Genomic DNA, 18,003 nt, shown 5'->3' on the forward strand with positions numbered 1-18,003 from the left:
CTGGAATTTACCAGGAATGGAATGCAGTTACCCAGTCATTTCTGTCGGTAGCTGGCAAACCATCTAGAACTTGAAATAGGAGTGCATACATTTGAATCATATGCGTCTCCAAATAGGAAAGGTACACAAGTTATTCTATTGCACATTATACAATGGGCAAGGTAACTTCTGAGTGTTCCCTGGGAAGAGGGAGCATTGGTTAAAGCACACTGCCATTTATAGCTCTGTGGGAGAATTGGGGTCTCCTAACAACTTTCACCATCCTAAATGAACTACACTTCCCAGGATTCTCTATGGGAAGCCATGACAGTTTAAAATGGTGTTACGGTAGTTTAAATGTATAGTGCAGATGGGTTCTTACAAAGAGGAATCTGTTTCAATGGGTCTGCTCTTAGTAGGGCCAGCACTGGGATGTAACCCATACTTTTTGACTGAAAATCAATTGTATATTCCATGTGAAGTCACTGAATTTGTTCTTTTTGAAGTAGCACCAAAGGAACAGTAAAGGCCAAATGATATATCTGACCAATTTCCCCATGAGTACAAACTGATGTGGCTGGGACCAGGCTCTTGCAAGGGGGGAGAAAAGTCTGGGAACTAGCCTACGTTTTCACAATATCTCTCCTTTTTATCTCTCTCTCTCCTTATAGTATCCCTGAATATCACCCGGATCTTCATGATACTTGCTCTCATCATGTCCTTCGTAGCTTTGGCATTATCAATGCCATGGGAGTGGATTGTTCGCTGCTCCTCTCCCTTACTTAGCAGGCCTCTGCTTATTTCCATCTTCAGCTTCATTGCAGGTATCATGGAAAGTGCATAAATATACATATGACAAAGCTGTAATTTGCAACAGGCACCGTGAGTTGCAAGGAGCCTCCCTGTTCCCCTCAAGGAGCTGCAATTCCCAGAGTTCCCTGGGAAGACGGATTGATGGTTAAACCACTCTATAAACTGTAGCTCTGTGAGGCATATAGGAGTCCCCTGAGAACTCCCAGAATTCTTTGGGGGAAGCTATGTCTGTTTAAAGTGGTATGACAGGGCTTCAAATGCAAGGTGTGGATGTCACAAAAATTGTATCACATAATAATTTCAATCTAATAATAATTTATTTAATTTATTTAATTAAATTTATTATCTTGTCTTTAATATTCTGCTGGGAGCTGCCCAAAGTGGTTGGGGAAACCCAGCCAGATGGGCAGGGTATAAATATCTGGCTGGGTTTCGCCAGCCACTCTGGGCGGCTCCCAACAGAATATTAAAAGCACACTAAAACACCAAACATTAAAAACTTCCCTAAACAGGGCTGCCTTCATATGCCTTCTAAAAGTCAGATAGTTGTTTATTTCCTTGACTTCTAGTTGGAGGGCATTCCACAGGGTGGGCGCCACTACCAAGAAGGCCCCCGCCTGGTTCCCTGTAATCTTGCAGTGAGGGAACAGCCAGAAGGCCTCGGAGCTGGACCTCAGTGTCCGGGCTAAATGATGGGGGTGGAAACGCTCCTTCAGGTATACTGGGCCGCAGTTGCGGAGCTGCAAGCTCTGGCGGGGGGGCAGAGAGTGGGGGGCAGCCATGATGACAGCCCACTGGGATTGTGCCGCCGGGGGCAGTGCGCTCCCCCCGCACCCCTGTTCCTCTGACTGTGCTGGGCCGAGGCCGTTTAGGGCTTTAAAGGTCAGCACCAACATTTTGAATTGTGCTTGGAAACGTACTGGGAGCCAACGTAGGTCTTTCAGGACCAGCATTATGTGGTCTCGGCGGCCACTCCCAGTCACCAGTCTAGCTGGTGATGCAGCTGTTTTTAGGGAAGAGCAGTGAAACATTACTTCCTCCTCTGGGGAGTGGCAGGAATAGTTTGGTACACTATGGCTTCCACAACCACCTCGGTGTATTCAGAGGTCTGCAACTGCTGTCCTTGCTCCTTTGGCCCAGAATTGGTGTCCGACATGACAGCATGGATCTGATTTTGCAGCTCCAGTGACACTGCATGGCTCCTGGCAGTCCTGCTTCCATGTGTCGCTTTCATCCAGGGCTTTGCGTGCTGAGGTCCCCCAAAACACCCTCACCCCAATAACTCACACAACACACATAATTTTTGTTTAAGGTTTTTGGCATAATTTTGGCCACAACTTTATTAGCATACAAATTGTGAGTGGTTGCTTAGGCATTGGTTAAGACTATCTGTCCCCCCCCCCCTTGGGGACAGCACTGGCTCCCGGATTCCAGCGAAAGCCAGTGTGGAGGAACAAGTTCAGGGATAACTGGAGCTGCGACACAGACCCTCAGCTTCTCCCCGCATGCTCCTAGAGGCTTACACGACCCAAACCCGATTCCAGGGGTTTGGACGAAAGGATGGTAAGCCCCTGAATTCCTTTAACGGAATTCCCAGCAGCAGCAGCATCGGAGGGGCAGGCACAGCCAATCCATACCCCTCCACCAACCAATTTAAACCAATGCCTAACCGCCAACCTTACAAGTTGTGACGATTTGCTAAGCAGTAGGCAAAACCCAAAAGGCACACACTAATCAGCCAGTCGGGAAAATTCCTACTAGGCCCCCGCACCAATGCGGACGACCCCATGACAGGCAAAGCAAGGTCAAGGCGCAAGCCCAAACAAGGGAGGGCGGGCGGGAGATCCGATGTCCACAGCAAAAGAGAAAGTAGCCTGCTGTGGACCCTGCTTAAATAACCTCTGATCCCACCCATAAATTTGCAACATCAAATTTACCCCAGCAACACCAACCACCAACCAACGTTAGGCCCTTTAATCTCCACCTGCCTATTTACAACAGGGTGCTTTGACCGTCCCCATCCACAACACATGCTCTCCTTTAGTGAGAACACGCTTTATCACCTGCAACAGGCAATCTTCCTCCTTCCTGGGAGCAGCTTGCCTGTGCCACTGTTCCAGGACAGTTGATTCTGCTCTGTTGAGAAATTCTACATCTTGGCCAGTAGCTTGAAATGTGGATAGCTGGACCTCAATGTGCTGTACCTTCTCTTCCAGTGAGGAAGACAGCTTGCAGTTGCTGCAAGTGTAGCTTTGTGCCTTTGTTGGGTTTGTTGGATTAAGTTGCTCCTTGGAGCTGTCCGCAATCCAGAAATCCACACACCCCGCCCCACATTGGTCCTGTCATCAGACCAGAACACAGCATAATCTCATTGAGGGTTTTTGCCAGGCTGCCACAGGTTAGATTCCCCCCACTGGAACTTCCACCCAGCCACCATTTTATTGTGTAGATCTGGAAGCTCAGTGCCAGAGGTGTGATGGCAGCATCACTCCATGGATAGAGGCCAGCAGAGCTCTGTTGGGCTGGCAGAGGTGGGGATACCTATGTCTCATCCAACATCTACCTCACCTCAGTTGCAGCAAATTGGGGAGGGGGAGAGGGTTGGATTTCAGCCTTACCTTTTTGAAAAAGCAGCATTCTAAAACTTTGGGGGTCATGTATAATATAAAGCACATCTTAAACAGAACAGTTTTGATAATCTTTTTAAATGTTGGCAGAGAATAGGTGAAATTAGCCCCCCGAGAGGCTGAGTTTGAGCCAAGGGGCCATCAGTAAGAAGGTCCTGTCTGTCAGTTTCACAATTTTCCAATCTTTCAGTTCACCCCATTTCCGTTTCAGCTTGTGTTGCTGTTTTTTTAATCATGAAAATTCATGAGCAAACATTTTTGCAAAAACATTCCCCAAACATAACACATTTGGGTATCTTCTGCCCCTCCCATTAATATAAGCACTTTCATGCACACTCTGCCTCAAAATTATACTTAGGGACCATGCATTAGAGTTTAAGAATTCCCCCTCTTTCAGGTCTCTAAAAATATCACACAGAGGCCAGAGGTGGGGAACCTGTGGACCTCCAGATTTTGTTGGACTTTAGCCCCCACCAGCTCCAGCCAGCATGGCCCACAGTCAAGGATTATGGGAGCTGGAGTCAAACAACAGATTTCTCCATCACTTATCAAAATGGAATTCTAAGTATCTCCTTTGTATTTTGTAGCTATCTGTTCGCTAATTGCTGTGGTGGTATTTGGGGTCCAAGTCGATCGGAAGTCAGACTCTGCACATCCTTCCGGGAAATTTGCTTTTTACTTAAGCTGTTTCACCTCTGCTTTTTCCTTCTTGGCAGGTAAGTATCAGTGGGGGGCCTCTTCTTCTTCTTCTTCTAATTTATATACTGCCCTATATCCAGAATACAGAATAAAATCATAATATAAATCATAATATAGAGACCTCACCCTTAATTATATTCCTTCCACCTTGTAGGAAACTGCGTTGCTCACTGTGGTGGTATTGAGAAGTCTAAGACTTTGACTTTTTGCTTTATCTGTGCCTTCTCTTTCCTGTGCTTCTAGTTTCTGCATTCCCCATGAAGAAGGATTGATTGTTAAACTACTCTGGGAGCTGTAGCTCTGGGAGAGGAATAGAGGGTCTCCCAACAGCTCTGAGCACCCTTCACAAACTACAGCTCCCAGAATCCTTTGGGAGAAGCCATGCCTATTTACAGTGGAATGATACTGCTTTAAATAGATGGTGTGAATGTGGCCTTGAGCATAACAAGGAGCCCATTGTATACCTTTGACACTGTACCTATTTATAACTCACAGGGGGCTCTTTCCTTGGGCATAAGTGTTCTGAAATGGAGAAATGTACCTGTGCAGATCATCTTTATTTTAGTGGGGCTTGAGCAGGAGATTTTCCTAATGGATTGTTGCCAGTTATGCAGGCTTATTGGTCTGCTATGTGGTTCCCTTGTTGTTGTTTAGTCGTGTCCGACTCTTCATGACCCCATGGACCAGAGCACGCCAGGCACTCCTGTCTTCCACTGTCTCCCGCAGTTTGGTCCAACTCATGTTTGTAGCTTTGAGAACACTGTCCAGCCATCTTGTCCTCTGTCATTCCCTTCTCCTTGTGCCCTCAATCTTTCCCAACATCAGGGTCTTTTCCAGGGAGTCTTCTCTTCTCATGAGGTGGCCAAAGTATTGGAGCCTCAGCTTCACAATCTGTCCTTCCAGTGAGCACTCAGGGCTGATTTCCATAAGAATGGATAGGTGAGATCTTCTTGCAGTCCATGGGACTCTCAAGAGTCTCTTCCAGCACCATAATTGAAAAGCATCAATTCTTTGGTTATCAGCCTTCTTTATGGTCCAGCTGTCACTTCCATACATCACTACGGGGAAAACTATAGATTTAACTATACGGACCTTTGTCGGCAAGGTGATGTCTCTGCTTTTTAAGATGCTGTCTAGGTTTGTCATTGCTTTTCTCCAAAGAAGCAGGGGTCTTTTAATTTCATGACTGCTGTCACCATCTGCAGCGATCATGGAGCCCAAGAAAGTAAAATTTCTCACTGCCTCCATTTCTTCCCCCTCTATTTGCCAGGAGGTGATGGGACCAGTGGCCATGATCTTAGTTTTTTTGATGTTGAGCTTCAGACCATATTTTGCGCTCTCCTCTTTCACCCTCATTCAGAGGTTCTTTAATTCCTCCTTACTTTCTGCCATCAGAGTTGTATCATCTGCCAGTGATTGCTGTCTCATTTTTGCATCTGCCTCTGACTGCTGCCCTGGCAATTGAGGGGGCCAATGCCATGTGATGTGCTCATGCCATGCATGCATGCATTCTGTGCAATGTGCCGACGTCACTCACACATGCCGTGCAACGTGCTGACATGTCATGCCCAAGGTACATGAACACACTGTACTGCCTGCACATTTGGCATGCACATGGTTGCTGCAGAAGATTGAGGGGCCCCAGTCCCCTCCTTGAATTTTTTTGGGGGGTGCCTCAGCTCCCCTGCCCTTCCCCCAGATGGCACCCCTGCTACATGTGAAGAACAGCTTCTGCTGATGTTTCCAGGCAGTTGCTATTTTAGGATGGGATTCAATCACATACCAGCAAGTTCAATAAAAGCTGGTCTGGAGTTCTTTTGCGACAAATCGGCTTCTCCCGAAGACCAGACTTTTGGGGATAAGAAAATTGATGGGCAAAATGCAGCATAAACATCATCTCAGCTCCCTGCTAACAAATCAGCATAAATGCTAACTCAGTAGCCAACATCACCTGATCTCCTTGAAAACAAATCTGGATGAATGTCCTACCTCCAGTTGCTGGGAATATCAAGTGGGGAGTGTGCTCTTGTGCTTGAGGGTTTCTCCTAGGCCTCTGCTTGGCCACTCTCAGAACAGGATGATGGGCTACATGGGCCTCTGGACTGATCCAGCACACCTTTTCTTACTTCTTTATGCTCAATACACAGTTCATCCGGAAGTGCCCTGAGTGTCCCTCGCAATTTCTAATGGAAAGACATTATTATGCACAGCGCAAAAGAGGAGAATGTGAGACCTCCTTCACGTTATAAAATATTTCGGTTGCTATGTTTGCATGTGGTAATGGGAGCTGCCACATTAACTGGAATACGGAAACTTAAGGAGAAGTAAGTTCTGATGGAATTCAACCACCACATAGGCGGTTGGGTTTTATAGTAATGCTGGTTTTTTGTTCTTTATGTAATAAAAGAAAGCAAAAGAAACAATTTCCTATTTCTTTTTGCTGCTTTCTCTTCCAGCTGTTTACAATGGTCTGGTCCACAAGTTTTCACTCTGGGAAGTTGCAAGCTCAGGCCGCGTTGAAGATACACAAATGCCGGATGAGACAGCCTAGAAGCCGAGGCCTGCAAGCTCCATCGCTCTCCAAAGTGGACTCTAAACCCCCAGACCTATTTGCTCCATGGACATGTGAGGCTGTGAAGTAACCTCAAGCAGGGCAGATCACAATCTTCATCTCCTTTGAGATCTCCTCTGCCTGGACTCATTATGACATGGCAATCAATTGGAAAAACTTCTTTTTGCCTACAACACTTTGGGCACTGCTGAGTAATCCCTTTGTGTTTCAGTGCTGCTCAGTAATCCTGGAAAGATCGTTACTTGGGGAGATATTTTTCCTCTTCAGTGAAATACCCCTCTCCCACCTGAACTCTTCTCTTTGTTAAAATCAGTCAATATATTTCTCATGGCAGAACTCATATGGACACATATTTCTAATGTTTAGATTGCATTATATTTTATAAATATAATTCTCAGGCATGTGGTTTATTGTATGGTTCATGTATGTGCAATTTCAGTTTTTAATGGTGTGCTATTTTGAAATTTGCAATTAACATGCAAACACCACGTCACTAGTGCAAGCACTTTGCCAGTTCCCATGCAGTCTATCTACCCATAGGAGCCAACTTCTAACAGCTGTGGTGCCTTCGCCACTTCAATAATTGTTGAATTAGGACCTGGGAAAGCAGGGTTCAAATCCCCACGTGGCCATGAAGCTCTCTGGGTCACCTTGGGCCAGTCCCTGCCTTTTAGTCTAACCTACCTTGCAGGATTTTAGTGGGGATTAGTTGAGGAGGGGGAGAACCATGTATACAACCTTAAGCTTCTTGAAGGAAAAGATGATATATAAATGCAACAAACAAATATGGATGGGCGGATTCAGTTGGTTCCCATTTTATTGTGGAAACCCATAATTGCGTAGTGAGTTCCTGCCTCCCCCTGGTGGAAATAAAGACACATGACACAAATATTTAGTTACAGATAGGTAGCCGTGTTGGTCTGCCATAGTCAAAACAAAACAAATTCCTTCCAGTAGCACCTTAAAGACCAACTAAGTTAGTTCTTGGTATGAGCTTTCGTGTGCATGCACACTTCTTCAGATATCTGGTATCTGGTATCTCCAGGTATCTGAAGAAGTGTGCATGCACATGAAAGCTCATACCAAGAACTAACTTAGTTGGTCTTTAAGGTGCTACTGGAAGGAATTTTTTTTGTTTTGACAAATATTTAGGTTAATGGGCAAAAAATGGCCACAACTTTATTGGTTACAGGAATGAGCGGTATTGGCTTAGGCATTGGTCCTAACCGAATATCCGACTTCAGCCCGAATTCTTGAAGACCGGGAAGAGTTAATCACCAGTAGGGGGAGTCCTGCTGATGCACATCAACTAGGAACTCCCCTGGGGTCACCACTCGGGGGCATGCCTTAGGCCCTCACCTCCATAGGCTTCGGGCAGGGCCATGCCCCCCGGAATCCTTTATTGGACTATCCTTCGATATTCGGGGGAGGTGATGGCGCTTCCTCCCCCCTTCATCTACATGACAATACCCCTACCAATGCCCAACCGCCACTCGAGAAAGCACAAAAATCCCTTAAGCACAGCACGTGAAAACAGACGGAGAAAACAAGGCAGCTAAACCCGATGAGCTGAGGCGGCAAAAGAGGGAGATCCCTGGCCGCGCCAGTGTGCTATTGAGCAAGCCATGCCCCCCCCCCCCGGGATCCCCTCAATCGTGCGGAGGCTGAGAGCCAGCCCCTGTGCACATGGAGAAGGTGTGAAGCCCGCAACTCCACCTCCTCTCGAGTTCGGAAGTGGTTTTAAAAAACCCTACAACAATACGTAGCCAGAAATACAACCTCCTTCAAAATTCTCACTTTTCCAACTGCTGCAATGCAGTTCTCCAATCCAATAATAATAATATTTTTTAAAAATGGATACCTTAGGGAAAAGTGTGAAAATAACATACCAAAAAATGCATTATGTTCAGGGAAATGTGTTTGCAAAAAAAGGGGGGGAGGGAGGGAGGCTGTATATCCTGAGCCTTTCACACAAAGTTGCCTGGTTGAATTTCCAAGAGAACTATAGTCCAGTAAATGAGTCACAAACTGATCCATTGAATTGTGGAGAACTGAACTTCAGCTAAGAGGAAACGAGAAGCCAAGGGGAACTGAAATGGACAGATTCGTCCAATACTGAACTTCTAGCTACTCCCGGAGGAAGGTTCTCTCCCACCCAGTTCAAAGGTTCCATTTCAGTTGAAGGAACGGAACAGAGGAATCCAGTAGAAACCGTTTGAGGAGCACGTTGTCCGGTGGAAACTGGATCTCAGTGATCTCCTTGGAGCCTCCTGGGGTGACCTCGCTAGCACCACCACTACCCTCCCAGCCTCTTCAGGCTGCTGCCAGCGCCAAAGATCAGGAGAAGGAACCCCACCATGCTTCTCTACAGGGGAATTAGCTGCCTCCTTTCCTGCATTAGTTTTGTGCTTCTCTTGGTTGCTCAACTATCCTCTGGGTGGGCAGTGCACCAAACAGATATTCTGGAAGCCTCATACACTGGTTTATGGACCACCTGCACAGAAGACGGCTGCAGTTTCTTGGCCATCAGAGAAAGTACAGTATGCCTGGGTTGGGCTGGGTGACGTTGGGTTCAACAGATACTGCCGCTGTTGTTTCCCTCAGGCTTTGAATTCCTCTTTCCCCCTCCACACATACTATGGGTGCTGCTGCTACTAATAATAATAAATAATACATTTTATTTATACCCCACCCTCCCCAGCCAAGACCGGGCTCAGAGCAGCTAACACCAGGTATTAAAACAATTGATTAAAATACAACTTAAAAACAAGATTAAGTACAACATTAAAATGCAGCCTCATTTCAGTAGAAACTCAAATCAAAAACTTTTTGGGGATGAAAACGTCAAATCTTCACCAAGGCCAACTATCCAGACTGGCCCTGCATGGGCCAGAAAAAAGCCAGGGAAGTCCCCAAATAGGAGTTCCATCACAGAAGGAGAAAGGAAAAGGGAAAGAGGGGGAGGGGATCAAGTTGATACCAAGCCAAAGGCCAGGTGGAACAACTCTGTCTTACAGGCCCTGCGGAAAGAAATCAGATCCTGCAGGCCCCTGCTCTCATGAGACAGAGTATTCCACCAGGCCGGAGCCAGTGTTGAAAAGGCCCTGGCTCTAGTTGAGGCTAATCTGACTTCCTTAGGGCCCGGGACCTCTAGTGTGTTGCTATTTGTGGACCTTAAGGTCCTCCGCGGGGCATACCGGGAGAGGCGGTCCCGTAGGTATGAGGGTCCTAGTGACTTGTGAAAGAAAAAAAAGATGGCTTCCCTCATAGATACAGCTAAAAATGTTTTTGTTATTTGTTTTAAAGAACAAACAAATAAACAAATGGAAAAGGAAAACCCAGAAGGCTCTTAGACTGACTCTCTGGGTTTTATAGTTGCTTGGGGTTTTTTGTACAGATTTTTAGGATATTATTATTATTATTATTATTATTATTATTATTATTATTATTATTTTCATTTCTATACTTTATATTTTTTAGAAAAATCTTAAAGCAGTTTACAGCATATTAAACATCAATAAAACAATGCAGAATCAAACATTTCTGAAGGAAATTCTGCCATTCAACAGAATGGGCTGGCCAGTCTATTCATGTTCAAAGCACATGAGCTGGATTAAGATCATTCCTTATACATTCCTGACTGGATCCTGCCCATGTTTACTCTGGCTAACTGATATGATCGACATTTGCTATTATTATACAATCACGAAGGTGCTTTTATTGCAGAAAGTGCTTTACTATGTCATTGCAAATCGCTGTTGCCATTATTATTCCACTATTCATTTTTCTCTCTTTTTTTAAAGCATTTATTAATTTTCCAATAAAAACATCCAATTAACATATCAAATCAAGTCCAATAAAAATAAAAAAACTAAAATAAAAAAGGTCCCATTGTCTTCCAAATTGTAATAGTTTTGTTTTGACTTCTAACGGTCTGAATTTCGAAGCGCATTCAACATCATAGTCCTGCCTCTCATCATCCTCAATGTTATTCATAATTCCATGTCCGATTTCCCCCCTCCACATTTTGACTCTGGTTCTACGATCCTCATTCATGTCAGAAAACAGATACATTTTTTCCCCCTATGGAGTGCAGATTTGTCCGTATATTGTACTCCTTCAGCTGTTTTTTCATCGCACCACTTCATTTAATTGCATCCAATTTCAAAGTTCTGTCCAGCTCTTTGAGAGTTGTTATTTTGCCAGCTCCCAGATCGTTAATCTTTCCCGTCCAGGTGTTATCAAAGAAACAGAGAGAAATTTCCTTCTGTAACCTCCTTGTTGATTTATCTTAAACAGACTGTTTGCAATGTAGCCATATATCAGACAGTTAGCAATTGGCCTTTGGAATCCTCCCAGTCCCCCCTCCGGGCCCTAGAGGGGGGCTGCCAGACATCCATTTAGCCCCCTCTCTCGCTCGTAATCAAAAAAACATCTTTTTGCAAACAGTTGTATATGTAATATTGTTTCCAGTCTTTATAACCAACCATCCGTTAGCTCCTGTTTCTCTTAATCAGGGAAGTATTTCAGATATTCAATAAAGACGTAGTGGGTAGAAGCCATTTTGTCCTTTGTCCTTTGTTTTCATCTTTAACAGACATTTCCGGTCTTAGAAGAGAAGTGGCTGCGAGTAGATCCCAATTATATATGAAAGTCCATCTGAACTCACTTTTTGAAGAGCAATTTAAGTTCTTAATGAGGCTTGGCATGCATTAAGGATTGTTGATATTAAGGATAAAAGAATGTTTTTTTACATACCAAGCCCCTCCACATTCCAAATGTCTTGATGAGGATCTCTTTGAAGTTCGATCTTTTGCACCAGATACTGTACATACTGCAGGTTTTTTCCAGCTTCTTCAATTCAGAGCGTGTCTGTTTGTTTTCCAAATCTTTATATTTTCCCAAACATATGTGTCCGGCTATGGGGTGGCGTCGCAGGAGTGTCAGCCGTCCCTAGCTCCGTGACCCAGTGCCCCTGCCATCTGCCACATCGGCAATCTGGGGCAGACCGCGGGTCGTTGAGACAGTCCTCCTCTGCCCTGGGGAGGCTGCCAGGGCTACTTACCCCCATATCAGCCCTGAATTATCAGAACGGCTGAGGTCCGATTGCGTGGGATCAGCCATTTTCCACTGCCAGAAACAGGAAGTCCACTATTCATTTTTCTCTGCGACCATAGCAGCTGAACGAGCGCAGCTCTGTGAGGGGGATAAGGGGTCTCCAGACAACTTCCAACACCCTTCCAACTACAGCTCCCAGAAATCTGAGAGGCACGGGGAGAGAAGCCATGACTGTTTAAAGTGTTTTTGTTGTAGTTTAAAAGCATGGCATGAATATGGCCCTATAATTTAATTGTCGCAACCTAACATTGTGGCACACTCTTGAGTCCCTCCTGCAAAAACACTGATGATCTGGAGGCATCCATAAATTTCATATCCTTTTATTCCCAGTCACAGAATTTGGGTTGCAGAGAGGAGAGACTTTCTCCATGTTTCCTGAGTGCCGTTGTTTGGGTGGGGAAGAGCTGTCTGGGACAACCCTCAGCTATTTTTACAAGTCTCTTATTCCACTTTAGTGAAACTGGACGTCATCCGGAGCTTTATGCTCGTGGCTCTCTTTTTTTCCCTTCTGGCCATAATGTCCTCTGTGGAATCGAAATACTGGATGAACTGCACTGAGGACTTTTTCATGGATGGCCCTATTGCAGCTGTCTTCAGCTTGACCTCAGGTACCAATTTCGAGATGAATCATTTGTGTCCAACTGGGATGTAGCTGCTTTTGGGGACAAAAGCAAGGAAACCGGCGGGGAGCAGGGGGATCACAAGTACTCGAGAACTGCCTTCCATAAACAGGACATTTATTTGTCTGTTTATAGCATTTATGCCTGTCTTTCAGCCAAAAAAATTCTCAAGGGTGGCTTACAAACACCAGTTCTAAGATGGCCGGTTCCCTCAGACTCTTGATATAAAAAGACACAACACATGAGGAAATGGGGAATGGGAGGGAGAAGGCGAAAACAAACTGCTAAATGCCATTACTGCTAGCTCCTAGGGGCTGAGGCTGTTTCGGCCCCCTCACCAAATTATTATTATTATTATTATTATTATTATTATTATTATTATTATTCCCAGCCTCTCAGTCGAACCTACCACATGGGGTTGTTGTGAAGAGTATATGAGGAGAGCGAGAACCATGTATTCCACCTTGAGCTCCTTGGAGGAAAAAGGTGGGATAGAGATGCAATAAATGAATACATAAATGCTAACCTGCCGTCCTGGGCTCCATTAGGAGGAAGGGAGGGGTATAAATTGGATAGCTAAAAAAAGAAGCACAGCATAACAGGGAGAATAGTGTGTGAAAATCATCCATTCACCACGAGCACTGTTGCATTTGCAGGACTAACCAAATATAATATTTGAATGGACCCTAATCCACTGTTTCTTGTAGGGATCTGTGTGCTGGTCGCTGTGGTGGTATTTGATAACTCCGTCCGCGAGACAACAGAGCCTCAACTGCAGGACCCTTCTGCTAAATGGGCTTATTTCCTAAGCTGTGTTGTCTGCGCCCTTTGCTTGGGGACAGGTAAATGCAAAGGCTATAATGGTTATAATGGCTATTATAGTCCTTGGCTATAATGGCCTATAGCCAATTACACTTTAGAGTAGACCCATTGAAATTAATGGCCTTACATTAGCCATGTTAATTTATTCCAGTGGGTCTGCTCTAAGAAGAACTGGCCACAATTCATATAGAGATAGAGGTTCCAATTTCTCCCTAAGATCTCAGGTTGGGTCACAACCATTAAAACACAGTATTGAAAACAGTTTTAAAAACAACAAAAAATTACAATCAGAGAAAGCAAGTGGGTCATAAAAATAAGGTCCATATAGTTAAAGCTATGGTTTTCCCAGTAGTGATGTATGGAAGTGAGAGCTGGACCATAAAGAAGGCTGATCGCCGAAGAATTGATGCTTTTGAATTATGGTGCTGGAGGAGACCCTTGAGAGTCCCATGGACTGCAAGAAGATCAAACCTATCCATTCTGAAAGAAATCAGCCCTGAGTGCTCACTGGAAGGACAGATCATGAAGCTGAGGCTCCAATACTTTGGCCACCTCATGAGAAGAGAAGACTCCCTGGAAAAGACCCTGATGTTGGGAAAGATGGAGGGCACAAGGAGAAGGGGACGACAGAGGACGAGATGGTTGGACAGTGTTCTCGAAGCTACCAGCATGAGTTTGGCCAAACTGCGGGGGGCAGTGGAAGACAGGAGTGCCTGGCATGCTCTGGTCCATGGGGTCACGAAGAGTCAGACACAACTAAACGACTAAACAACAACAAGTGTCAAAAGCCAGGGTAAAGGGGAGTGTTTGGTGTTCACTGAAACCTGTATAATGAAGGTGGCCAGACACACCTCCATGGGGAGGGAATGCCACAGGCTAGGGGTTGCCACAGAGAAGGCCCTTTCCAAGACCACACACACACCCGTGCACATCTGAGGAACTGCCAAGAGGGTTAACTCTGCCAATCTTAGCATCTGAGAAGATCTGGAGGGATGGAGGTGGTCTTTGAGGTATCTGAAAGGAGACATTCAGAGTAACCAGGTCTCATGTTTTGACTCAGAGTTTCCGCATCGGGGGGGGGGGGGGCTTGTCATGCTGAAAAGTCAGGAACAAGGGAGGCTCCCCCTCTCTCATTGACTATGGAATTTGCTCCGACAAGACATAGGGATGGCCACAAACCTAGATGGCTTTAAAGTAGGATCAGACCAATTGATGGCGGTTGGTCACAACAGCTATGTTGTATCACCACTGCATGCCTCTGAATGCTGGTTGCTGGGAATCACAAATGCGGGGGAAGAACTTTTGAGCTCAGGTCCTGCTTACAGGATTCCCAAAGGCATCTGGTCAGCCACTGTGAGAACAAGGTGCTGGACTAGATGGTAAAAGCAACTTATGCAAATGCCTTAAATTAGAGGAAATGGCCCAGTCAAAACCTCATTGAACAATGTGTTACCTTGCAAGAAAACTACTAAAATGCAAAGTGGGTTTTCAGGAGGAGAAATTCTCTTTTTGAAAATTTCAAACTGCTGTGAAATGTGGATAACCAAATTTATGACTGGAAAACAAGAAACCGAGAGAATTGAAGTTGATAGGCCTTCCACACCTCAAGCCCTGAGGATTTTTCTGGTGCCTGCAGGGCCCCACCCCCTGCCCCTCCCCCGGTGGGCACAACTGCATCTCAAAATTTGGATAAGTGTGAATTTTGGAGGGTGGTGGTAAGAGAGTCTGTGTACTGGTCCAGTAAACGCTTCCGCTGCGCAACCAGCAACAGTTCTCTTTGCAGAGCATTAATTAAGTCCAGTGCAGAGATTCTTTTATCATGTTCCCTGTTCTGAGCATGTGCAGCAGCCTCTTGCTCTGCTGTGGCATCTGCTGCAACAGCCACAAACGGCTTTCACCTCTGGACATAGTCAGCCCACACTTCTTTGGCTTCCAACCAGACTTGAGCCCTCTTAGACCACTGCACGTAATTAGCAGAGTTCAACTTTGTAAAGGGAACCTGGAAATTTTCCACTGCCATTCTTGGGGTCTGCTGCTACTCCCTCTGTGTGCCCTTGCTTCTCTTTCCCCTTGGGATTTGTTTTACTCACTTTTCAGACGCCTCCAGCCTCCTCTGAAGCCTTTTAAACTTTTTTCCCTCCGTCTCTTCACTAGCAACCTACCACCGTCCTCTGTTTTTATTAACAAAACAAAAACAGAACGGGAGGTCAAGCTAACCTTTTGCAGCTAATGAAGCTGTAAATCTTCACTTACGCAGCTCTCTCAACTTTCTGCAGCCTCTCAGTTCCTTTAAGAGCTGGATTTACGACCAAGCCGGTCTTCTCTCATCCGAAAGCTGCTTTCACTTTCTCTGCACACAATACAGCTGTAGAAACGTAGAAGGAGCCATAACCTAAGAGAGTCTGTGTACTGGCCCAGTAAACGCTTCCGCTGTGCAACCAGCAACAGTTCTCTTTGCAGAGCATTAATTAAGTCCAGTGCAGAGATTCTTGTTGCAGTACAAGCTTCAGAGTCTCAGTAGCAAAGGAATAACGACACAGAGAAGCCTGTCTTTCCAAAGACAGGTTTATTGCAGACAGATAACAGAAACACCTCCGGAGCTTTCAGACATTTTTGCTTCACGCCCCGCAGGCAGAGAAAACAAACACTCTTTATATACTGAGCAACTTAACAACTTAACGAGCTTGACTACTTAAAGTCACATGACATTGCTAACTTGCCAGCATCTTAGGTTTCACACCCTAACAGGTGGTGTTTGGGTTAGCATACTGCTATAGAAAGTGTGAATTCGATAGATTTTTTACTTTAAATACAGTGGTACCTTGGTTCTCAAATGACTTGGTACTCAAACAACTTGAAACCCAAACACTGCGAACCCGGAAGTAAGTGTTCCGGTTTACAAACTTTTTTCATAAGCTGAACGTGCTCCATTTTGAGTGTTACGCTTCCGATTTGAGTGCCACACTTTTGTTTTGAGTGCCACACTTCCGTTTTGGGTGTTAACACTGAAGTCTGTCTGTTTTTGCTATTTATTTTGCTTTTTTTGTTTTTGCGGCTTTTTTGTTTTTTAAGAGTCTGGAATGGATTGATCCATTTTGCATTACTTTCTATGAGAAAGTGTGCCTTGGTTTTGGAACACTTTGGTTTTGGAACGGACTTCCGGAACAGATTACGTTTAAGAACCAAGGTGCCACTGTATGTAATGAACCATATTTCTCCTTCCCCCCCCTTCCTGAGAGTCCATGTGTGTCCACAGGTACCATGCTGACAAACCATGCCATTGCCCACTCATCTCTGTACCTCTCTCTTTCTCTCCCAGGAATATTCAGCCTGGTGCTGTACCAGCTCTCCCTCTGGAAACCAACAGCTTATTCCTCACAGGTGGCTCCCAAAGGGTAATCAGACACCAAAGGCCAAAAGTCTAGAAGGAAGAAAGCATTGTATGCTTCCCCCCATTTTTGAAGTGGCACTGGATCCTTGGAATCTACATTGACCATGTGCATTTTTAAATGGAGGAGATGTCCATACCCGGGCCACAAGATTCACTGTTTGCATTGGATATCATCCTGCCAGCACACCTTCAAGTACATACCCACTGGACTTAGTGAGATCAGAATCTTTGAACAACCCACGTGCAGCTTACTGCATTTCAGCAGCACTGAAGAAGAAACGACCCTTTCCCAGGTCTCCTCTTCATTGCATCCCATTTGATTTGTATTTAGACAATTTTTTTCTTCCTTTCTTTTCTTCCTGCTTCAATGCCTTGCCCTGCTATTAAATCATTGGTTTGTATGGAAGATTGATAGCCCTCTCCACCTCCTTGATCAAACGAAGGCCAAAGCAATGAGTTACAGATGATCATGTGACGACACAGGGATTGGTTAGCTATGATTCCTGCATCGCAGGAGAGCTGGACTCGGTTGACTCTACAATTCTATTATTCTGATAGCAGGGCAAAGCAAATAGCTCATTCCTTGGTGGTGGAGCTGCCATTACGAAAGAATGCTATGGGTGAAGACTATTCATTGCAGGGATGGGGGATCTGGTGCCCTCTGAATGTTGCTGGACTCCAACGCCCATCCTTACCATCCTCAAGAGCAGTGCTCTGTTGTGTAGGGGGCACACAGAGAAGACCACATGGCACTAGGGGGGGCAAGAATCTATGGAATTTGGTTTCCCTCAGCTTCTCATTTTTGCTATCTTAAATTCAGTTCACATTTCTGCAGCAATTTGTAATCATCATCATCATCATCATCATCACAAACATTTGTCAACATTTCAGGGCAAATTTATCACAATATATGTGTCTTTGTATGACGCTTTTAACTAATCTTCACAATTTTGCAAACCATTTCCATTACCACAATGATTTTTTGTATGTTATCTTCAGTAATAGGTATGAGTAATTCCACACTCTTTTCTATACCAACGCGGGTGGCGCTGTGGGTAAAACCTCAGTGCCTAGAACTTGCCGATCGTATGGTCGGCAGTTTGAATCCCCGCGGCGGGGTGAGCTCCCATCGTTCAGTCCCAGCTCCTGCCCACCTAGCAGTTCGAAAGCACCCCTAAGTGCAAGTAGATAAATAGGTACCGCTTTATAGCGGGAAGGTAAACGGCGTTTCTGTGCGCTGCACTGGTGCTCGCTCGCCAGAGCAGCTTTGTCACGCTGGCCACGTGACCCGGAAGTGTCTCCGGACAGCGCTGGCCCCCGGCCTCTTAAGTGAGATGGGTGCACAACCCTAGAGTCGGACAT

The 18,003-nt window shown here is 45.3% G+C and overlaps 2 protein-coding genes across 2 annotated transcripts in view; both read left to right on the forward strand.

Moving 5' to 3' along the window:
- The window catches only part of LOC310851624 (uncharacterized protein), a 33,074-nt gene extending 25,979 nt beyond the window's left edge, over positions 1-7,095 (forward strand). The window contains exons 4-6 of the mRNA XM_083754213.1: positions 651-803; positions 4,007-4,135; positions 6,575-7,095. Of these exons, the coding sequence (XP_083610339.1) occupies positions 651-803; positions 4,007-4,135; positions 6,575-6,669 (377 nt within the window). The 3' untranslated portion in view covers positions 6,670-7,095. The remainder of the gene's footprint in view (positions 1-650; positions 804-4,006; positions 4,136-6,574) is intronic.
- Positions 7,096-8,837: 1,742 nt separating this feature from the next.
- Positions 8,838-17,047, forward strand: LOC310851746 (uncharacterized protein). The gene is made up of 4 exons (XM_083754421.1): positions 8,838-9,225; positions 12,264-12,416; positions 13,136-13,270; positions 16,570-17,047. The coding sequence occupies exons 1-4, from the start codon at positions 9,048-9,050 to the stop codon at positions 16,647-16,649; spliced, it is 546 nt and encodes a 181-aa protein (XP_083610547.1). The 5' UTR covers positions 8,838-9,047; the 3' UTR covers positions 16,650-17,047.
- Positions 17,048-18,003: the final 956 nt, after the last annotated feature.

The sequence above is a fragment of the Podarcis gaigeae genome (genome assembly GCF_964106915.1).
Source record: "Podarcis gaigeae genome assembly, chromosome: 8".
NCBI classification, from domain to species: domain Eukaryota; kingdom Metazoa; phylum Chordata; class Lepidosauria; order Squamata; family Lacertidae; genus Podarcis; species Podarcis gaigeae.

Excerpts from the sequence above, each read along its gene's own strand:
- LOC310851746 (XM_083754421.1), top strand. The coding sequence starts at position 9,048 with ATGCTTCTCTACAGGGGAATTAGCTGCCTCCTTTCCTGCATTAGTTTT. Across the intron at positions 9,226-12,263 it reads TTTCTTGGCCATCAGAGAAA|TGAAACTGGACGTCATCCGG; the intron begins GTACAGTATGCC and ends ATTCCACTTTAG. Across the intron at positions 12,417-13,135 it reads TGTCTTCAGCTTGACCTCAG|GGATCTGTGTGCTGGTCGCT; the intron begins GTACCAATTTCG and ends TGTTTCTTGTAG.